The sequence below is a fragment of the Colossoma macropomum genome, unplaced genomic scaffold (assembly GCF_904425465.1).
Source record: "Colossoma macropomum unplaced genomic scaffold, Colossoma_macropomum, whole genome shotgun sequence".
In the NCBI taxonomy this organism is placed as follows: Eukaryota; Metazoa; Chordata; class Actinopteri; order Characiformes; family Serrasalmidae; genus Colossoma; species Colossoma macropomum.
Genome location: NW_023494805.1, coordinates 27898648 through 27907359, shown reverse-complemented (window position 1 = coordinate 27907359; position 8712 = coordinate 27898648). Strand labels below are relative to the sequence as shown.

At 37.5% G+C, this 8712-nt stretch overlaps 1 protein-coding gene across 1 annotated transcript; it reads right to left on the bottom strand.

The window, feature by feature from the left end:
• Positions 1-3702: 3702 nt before the first annotated feature.
• tmem256 (transmembrane protein 256) lies at positions 3703-6576 on the bottom strand. Its single transcript, XM_036597604.1, has 4 exons — positions 6354-6576; positions 5554-5591; positions 5356-5436; positions 3703-4165 (listed from the first exon to the last, which is right to left on the bottom strand). The coding sequence occupies exons 1-4, from the start codon at positions 6559-6561 to the stop codon at positions 4022-4024; spliced, it is 471 nt and encodes a 156-aa protein (XP_036453497.1). The 5' UTR covers positions 6562-6576; the 3' UTR covers positions 3703-4021.
• Between the last annotated feature and the right edge of the window lie 2136 nt (positions 6577-8712).

The window sequence follows — 8712 nt, the reverse complement described above, 5'->3', positions numbered from 1 at the left end:
TAATTCATTGGCTAATCATGTTATTAGATGATGCATCATTATGGACACTACTATTCAAAAGTATGGAACCACTTGCCTTGTTACTAACTGCTGTTATTTTTTTAATGGTAACTCAAACAGTGTAGATTGGAATACTATAAGCTACACTCTTGGTTCTTTAAGGGTTCTTTAGTAAAGACAATGGTTCAATTTAGAACCATGAGTTATATATAAAACTATTTCATGCTTAAATGGTTCATGGCATGGTGAAATGGTTATTCAGACTGATGGTGAATGGGTTGTATATAGTTCTATATAGCACCTAAAATGGTTCTGCTATTGTTACAATGTCAAGATACAATGTCAATGTCAAAATAATGGATTACCCCCTTTTTGGAGCTATAATAGAGTCACTTCCAAAAAGATTCTATGTAGAACCACATACAATACATTCTCCATCAGTCTGAAGAACCATTTCACCATGCAAAGAACCATTTAAGCATGAAATGGTCCTATATAGACCCCATGGTGCTAAATAGTACCATTCCATTTACTAAAGAACCTTTGAACAACCTTTTTTTATAAGAGTGTAGATAGCAGACAATACTGTGTAAAAGTTTTTTCAGAGATTTATTTAATGTCCAGTCAAAACAGCCATTAAGTACAAGCTGTTCACTTTGAGAGTCAAAAAAACTGAAAATAAATATTTACCAGAGAATTACACTACATTTAACAACTAAATATGATTGCTAAATGTTCAGCATTTAGAGTGTTCACCCTTTGCCTTCATAACAACTTGCATTATTTTCAGACTTCCTTTGAGTTCTGCAGGGATATATTTTTTTCCCACACCTCCAAAGCTCAGTCTTAGAAGTTGGTTGCATTTTCTGCTTCTCACAATCAAAGTAATCCCAAACACATTCAGTGATGTTGAGGTCTTTTTCTCCTTTACTCAGTAACAGCGTCTTAACAGCTACACATCCTTTCAGACCCATAGTGTTGTGTTGTCTTCTCACAGTGGATGGACAGAAACACCTGTGGATGTTTTCAGATCTGAAGTGAGAGTGGAGCTTGATTTTCTCCTCTCTCTCAAAGATGAAAGCTTTAAGTACTGTTTATATGATGGTTTTGGTGGTCGACCAGGTCTTGCATAGTTGTTAAGAATCCTATTTTATCTTATAATTATCTTATTTTATTTTTGTGAAGTCTAGTTTTGTAAACTTTTTTTCACTTATTTTCCTGTGACTTCCTTCTTCCTTATGCAGTTGGATTATTTTACAGCTAATTTGATCATATATCTTCTATGAAAAATCCCCTGAAAAATCTTTTTTTGACTAAAAATTAAACAATTGAAAAGTGGTCTCTGACGTTTGCCTACTACTGTAGTTTAAGAGGTTTTTTGGGAACATGAAGAACGTATGAAATTATCAAATAAAAGGCATTCTGATTTTTTGTTATAACTTCATTCTCAATGCTATACAGCTTTCTCAATCACTATGGAATCATCTACAGCTCTGTTCATCATTCCTAAGAAACGTATAAAGTTGTAGAGTAGAATCACCTTCATATGCATGTACATCCGACAAGCAAGTTTTATATTATTGAAAACAGTGATTCTAAACTTCTGCATGGTTATATTTCCTTGAGCAAGGCATAAAGCTATTCCAGAATGTCAGATTGTGATTGAAGTGACATGTGACGCATCAATATACTCCTGCTCCTCTGACTCTGACAGAATGATATTTTTAGTAATGATTATGTGATTTTCAGCATAGACCAAGACATCGAACTTGTTATTTTGGGAAAACACTGGGCCCCATTCACCAACCGTTCTTAAGAAGAAATTTCTTCTTAAAACCCACTTACACAGTTTTCACAAAGATACTGACATTTACCAGTGTTTTCTTATTTGGGGTTTGTTCTTAGGTAAGAACAGAATCTACACACACTCAAGAGCACAAAGGAGTGAACAGTTCTATGGTTTAAGAGCATTATGGATCTGATGCAGACTTTTTCTCAGGATCTTTCTCAAGAATAAATTTAAGAAAAAACTTAGAAGATATTGTTGATATTGGCCCAATGTTTCAAGATCTCAAATTAATAATGCTATTTCAAGGAAAAGTTTGTAGCAGCAGCATCCTTAAACTGCATTATTACACAGAGCAACCAAAATCAAAGTAATTAACTGGCCAATTACGGATTACATATTTGTAGCAAAATCTGGTGATTCCGATCTTGGCTGGTTCCCTAAATTTGACCCGTTATCCTTTGGAGGCATTACACAGCTTTAATAGTCTTCTGTCGCCCCTGTCCCAGCTTTTTTGTTGCTGCCATCAAATTAAAAATGGCTTTATACATTTCAAAAAACAATAAGACTTCAGTTTTAACATTTGATATGTTTTCTGTACTATTTTCAATTAAAAATAGGTTTTGAATAATTTGCACATCATTGCATTCTGTTTTTATTCATGTTTTGCACAGTGTTGCAACAATTTTTGAAGCGTAGTTGTAAATTATGTAAATCCATGCCTTTTTAGGATTCTGCACATTTGTAATACAGATGTATGTCAAACTCAGATGAAACATAGTTAAGGATATCTTCCATAAACTGTTACCTCAGCCAACCATTTGCCACCAGACAGGTCAGTGGCACAGCTACAAGCTGCAAGGCCAGCGGACTAATTGCCCACAATGCTGTGGCCTACCAGCACCCACAGATAACGCAAGCACAATGAGAACTTCACAACAGAGTGACCACAAGGCCTTGGTGATGTGTTGGCCACTTAAAGACATTGATTTCCGCAGTGTGATCCTTGCCAAACAGTGACCGAGAAGAGGGAAGAGAGAGGGGGAGAGAGAGAGAGAGAGTGCGCGAAGAGACACTTAACGTGGTTTCCTGAAGCAGAGCGGTATGATACGCCCTTATGGATTTTAACGAGGAGACGGCGATCTGACTCTGATAATGAGCGGCTGGCGGAATTCCCAGCACTGCTGAAAATGTCAGCACTGAGAAAAGAAAAACACGAGAAAGAAAACAAACTAGAAACTTGTAAAAACAGCCTCCTCACATGAGTTCTGGAACCTTCTCCCAGCCTTTAGAGACAGTACTCACTTAGGAGGGCCCCGACTCCAAATTAGACCCAATTAAATGTGGCAGTGACATTTAAAAGCGTGATAAAACATAGTTATATGCTGTTTAGCCCCTTGTTTTCAGGATAGATGTCCTATTTGTGCAGGCAAATGTGTGCTCTCCCCTAGGTCCCATGCAGCAAAGACTGAAGTAGTTTTGATTGCTTGACCCTGATTTGCAGAGCAGCGCTAATAGTCTCAGTTAATGAGGGTTTTACTAGAGCCGATCAGAGTTTACTGGGACATGCAGGGTCTATAGGAGTGTCTCCTCTCCGTGAAGTCGGCTTATGAGGCTGGCCTCGCAAATTGACCTGGAGATTTATTAATCAATTTTCAAAAGGTCCCCAAACCCAGCACTGTGCCTACCATCAGAGACCCAGGAATTAGTGCCTCAATAGATTTCACTTTTTCATTTGAATATAGATAGGTTGGAACACTGGCTGCTCTAAATCGAGGCTGCTAGTAATGAACTGCCTCTTGCCATCACACTCAGAGGATCAAAGCCAGAAGGGTTATTGAGACGTCTCAACGCTGACCTGCGGGACTTCTTCACAAAGCCTTTTCCTCCACAATATCAGAAGGTCAACCTGGCAATCAGTTTCTCAGACAGCTTTATTTTTCATCCCGAGAAATAAAAACTGCACTTACATGATTTCAAGACATCACACTTTATCACTCACTCACATTAAGTCACAGCCTCACCAAGTATTTCTATGCATATAAAACAAGGATTTCTGTAAAGAGAAGTGTGATCCCTGACACTATCATCATCTGCCAGACATGACTGAACAATTCTATCCTCTACACCACATCTCCAGTTCTCTTCCACTGCTCCATCTCAACACTTTACACCCCCTGCCAGAGTGAGGTGGTCAAATAGTCAGGGGCCTGTGTACCAGAGAGAGGTCCAAGTTCAGAGAGCCATGGCAAGCCAGCCAACGATGAAAAGTACACCACCAACTGGCGCCAGCTTGGAGAAGGAGGGGTCACCTGTAAGGGCCTGATGGTAGAGGGGACCACAGAAGCAGCCCATGCCAGCCAGAAGAACAGTCCCGGCCTACAGACAGAAAGGAGACATTAGGTGTGGAAAATGATATGACATGTCAAGATGTGTCACATACTGTTACTGAAATACGCAATGCACCAAAAAAAACCACCTGTATGATCATTTTGATCTTCTCCAAAAGTATAATTGTTGCATAACTTTAGAAAGGATCAGTATTCAAACATAAAAACATCCACACAATAATATTTCACATACCACACAACACTGAATACTAATGTTTCAGTCAGTGCGGACTTCTATACTTTGTCTTGTTTGCGCTTACTGCACAGTATGTGCACTTATGTGTATTTATTATTATGCATACTTGTACATATATACAGTGGCCCCAAAAACTATTTATATATTTGTTACATACTTAAAAAAGTTAACCGACATTTCTACCTCTGTGCTTCACGGTTCCCTTAGTGCAGTCTGGTCAGAATTCTACTCAAGGCTTTTCCTACACAAAAAGTCTACAGTCAATTTGATGTTGTGCTAAAACTACTTTTCTCTGAAACAAACACAAACCCAATTCCAAAAAAGTTGGGACCTTAGTTAAAATACAAATAAAAACAGAAAGCAGTGATTTGTGAACTGTTTGGTACAGGTATTTGAAAACAGCACAAAAAAGAACTATTTAACATTTCATTTTATCAGCTTTACTAAAGTGTTATATCAAGCAAGAATTCTTTTCTTTTGTTCTTTCGCAACTACAACAAATAGTGTCCTCAGTTCCTAAACGATTACTGCACATTGTTAAAGATTTTGTAACACGGTGGTAAACAAGCCCCTTCCCCAACTTTTTTGGAACATGTTGCAGGAATTAAATTTAAAATAAGCAATAATCAATAAAGTTATATAGCTGAAGCATTAAATTTCTTGCCTTTGTACAGTTTTCTATTCAATAAATGTTTTTATTTACATTTTCTACTGTCCCAACTTTTTGCAATTAGGTTTTCCACTTTATTAAGCACTTTACCAATGATTAAATGGTAAAGGTGTCTGAATACTTTTGGGGGGTCAGTGTATTTGCTGTGTGCCTTTGCTACTACTGCACCTATATTTCCCCTTGAGGAGTTAACCAAGTCTGTCTGTCTCTCTATGTATCTATCTATCTATCTATCTATCTATCTATCTATCTATCTGTCTGTCAGTTTATCTGTTTATCTATCTATCTATGTATGGCATTGATTTGTACTTACTAGAGCTGGCTTTCTGCACCGAGCGGCTCCTAACAGGGCCAGAGTGTGATAGAAATGATAGGTATTGGCTGTGCTGTACAGCTGAGGGTAAAAAAGTTAACTTGTTAGATTCACCACTTAAAGGCATTGTCCATAAATCATTACACTACAGAAAATGAATTTCTACACTTTACTTAAGCGCTTGACAAACATACTTACCTCTTTCTGGTAATCATCTCTGTTACTCAGCCTAAGGCCTGAGACAAAAAGAGAACTTTCATTAGGCAAGGGCCATATTTACTGTTATAAATGATATTACATTACTCATTACTGCACAGTGTACTAATATCAGCACTTAAACAACATCATAAAGAGAGTAGTCCTGTCTAATCGGACTTAGAACTGCATTGTATGTGAAATGTCAAATAAAAATCATTGCACTCAGTTTTTGAGTGTTTTTTTAAATGTGGCAATACTGATTCTTTCTTTGTGTGATCCAACTAACCAAACCTAAAACTAAATGTCAAGATACACAGGATACATGGAAATGTCTTGACTTGGCCCTACTGTGACATATTATGTTTCAGCTTTTCCTCCCACCGCTAACCTTCATTACTGAAAGTAACGTGTCAGATGTAGAAGCAACGACATTGTTAATGTCTCTCACTGCTGTAATGGATTAAGGAAGCAGGATGAATGATAAAAACATAAAGTGCTAAAGCGTTCACCACCCCAAGTTAAGCAGAGATCCTCTGCGCCTGCGCAAACCGTTGCTGCTGTGACTGACTGATGAGAAGTTACGTGACATTCTGCAAGCAGCCACCAAAACACGGAAAGATCTCAGTTCTCACACGAGGATTTCTCAGTGAACTGAACCCAAAGTGACAACTACCCATGAATGACCTTTAACTCTTCCCCTATTGGGCAGACTCGACAACTGTCTTAGTCTGATTTGTGAAACCCTGCTCTTTGAAACAGGTCGCGGGTCACTAAAATAACACACAAATAAGTCTGATTACCGTGAGCTCCGTAAGCACCAGCGGTGACCGCCAGAGCCCCGCTTAGAGCCGCTAACCTCTGCACGGTTAAAGACGCGCTCATATCTGCTGTCTGTGAGAGGACGAGCAGAGAAACAGAAACAACACAGCAGAAATAAACACAGCTCTCACTCTGAAAGACCCGCCTCCGCCGCTTCCTGCATCCGCTTCCATCACGCTGAGCCAACATGGCGCCTCACGACCCAGTTTCACACTTCCGCCACTGTCCTGCTGAGTGAACACTGGTTCAGCTCTGCCCCTCACCGCTCACCGCGTCCGGCTGAGTACGCTGTGTGGTAAAGATGGACAAAATGCAAAATGACGATATGTTATTATTGTACATAGCTTATCATAGCAATATGAGAAATTATGTAATAAAATAAGACGGAATAAAATATAATCTGCTCCAAAATCGTGCCATAATACGTATATTCCACGTACGAAACTTTAAAGAAGTCGTTAAGGTGCCTTTTGTTTTTGTGCACCAAAGATTTGGAACTGGCAACCAATACATATTTGTCAGGCTACACAGTAAATGAATAAAAATAAATAAATAAAATGTATTTGTTTAGCATCTAATAAGCTTTTATTATTTTCCTTAAATGCATTGTTTTTCTGGAATGGTACTTTTACACCATTTTTATATTATCTTAATTGCTATACTTTTATTCTATTTTCTTTGGTATTGCTTTGTTCTGTGCATTTTTGACTATTATTTCATTTCTTTCTATATTTTTACCTCACAATGTAAAGCACTTTGAAAAATATGCAATAATAATAACAACAACAATAATAATAATAATAATAATAATTATTATTATTATTATTATTATTATTATTATTATATAATATAGGTAATATAATATAAATAAATGAACTCAAAAAATCATCAACTCATAGTTTTTCATAGCCTTATAAAAGTCAACCTGAGATCAGTTCAACCAGTTCATCATGTCATATCATATAAAAGAAGAAATTCTTGGTTTTCTGTATCTTTGATCAAAATGTTGTGACTTTTGCCCAACTTGAAAATGTCTTTAGCTATTTTTGGTTATTCTGTCTGACATTCTGTTATGGAGCACGTCAGTGAGGATGTTCTAATGACTGAGAGATTCATAATATGACAAAAGTGATGTGCTGAAAGAAAAGCCTAGAATAACATATGACATTTTATTGTCTCTGTCGAGTTTTAAATAGCCTAAAAGATATTTAAACACACATATTCTACAAAAGTAGAACATTAACCGTATAACTACAAAATCTGGAAAGAATAAGCCTATTATAGGTTGGAAAATTAATATTCCACATAAACACAAAGGTTGGCTAAGCTGTGAGCTATAGGTTTAGGTTAGGTTAGGTTTTCCAAATGAAAAAGTATGTCATCTGTATTATAAAATTGGAGATACATTTCCCCAGTCCCGAACCAACAGATAACAGATTCTCCATTATTCTTAGCTTCATATCGACCTGCACGACCCCAATTGAGTGTTTAAAAATCAAACAGCCCTTTTTACCTTGGCTGTTCGAAGACCGAGCCCTAAAAATGTATAATTCATTCAGCGAGCTAAATTATATGAATGTGATTTTTATGAATTATTAATAATCTGCCATTTCACTAAAAAAAAGTTATTAGAGAGGCTTGTACAGCCCTTTGCAGTCTTAGCCCAAAATAGCAATGGATAGTGTGCAGATCCGACTGTCGTGTTAGACTCCATAAAACCAATTATACTCGCATAATAAAGTGCAGAGAAAATGCGCAGCGGTTTTATTTCCCTCTGCACTTGTTTGGGGAGCTTCATGTTTATTTAATTCCATCTCTTGGCAATGGAATTCAGAAAGGAGCTGATAGATTAGAATTCCAATGGGGGGCGCTGTTTTACTAAACCCCTAAAGAAAGTGAAGCTCCTGTAAGTAAGCCTGAAAAAAAGAAGGTAAATTTATGATGCTTTCAACACTCACTCTTTAAACAATCCTGTCCTAGGGTGCAAAAGACACATTTCAGTCCCTTTTCATAATTAACACATTTTAATTACAGCCTAATTAAAAACAAGCCTGTTAGCTTCACATGCACATCTGGGCAAGTCTGGCCTGAGGTGAAAAAGGACGTAGACATGCAATCATTCAGCTTCTGCTTGACTGCAAATTGATTCACACACATCACACATACACGTACATATATACACATTATGTCCAAAAATACCTAGACACCCCTTCTTATTAGTGAACACAGCAGTGCTAATAGAATGGGATGCTCCAGAGCAGCTGCTTGTCAGCCTAAGGTCACCATGCCCAATGCCAAGCAGCTAGAGGTGTATAAACCTCCCCAGCATAAAATGTGGAG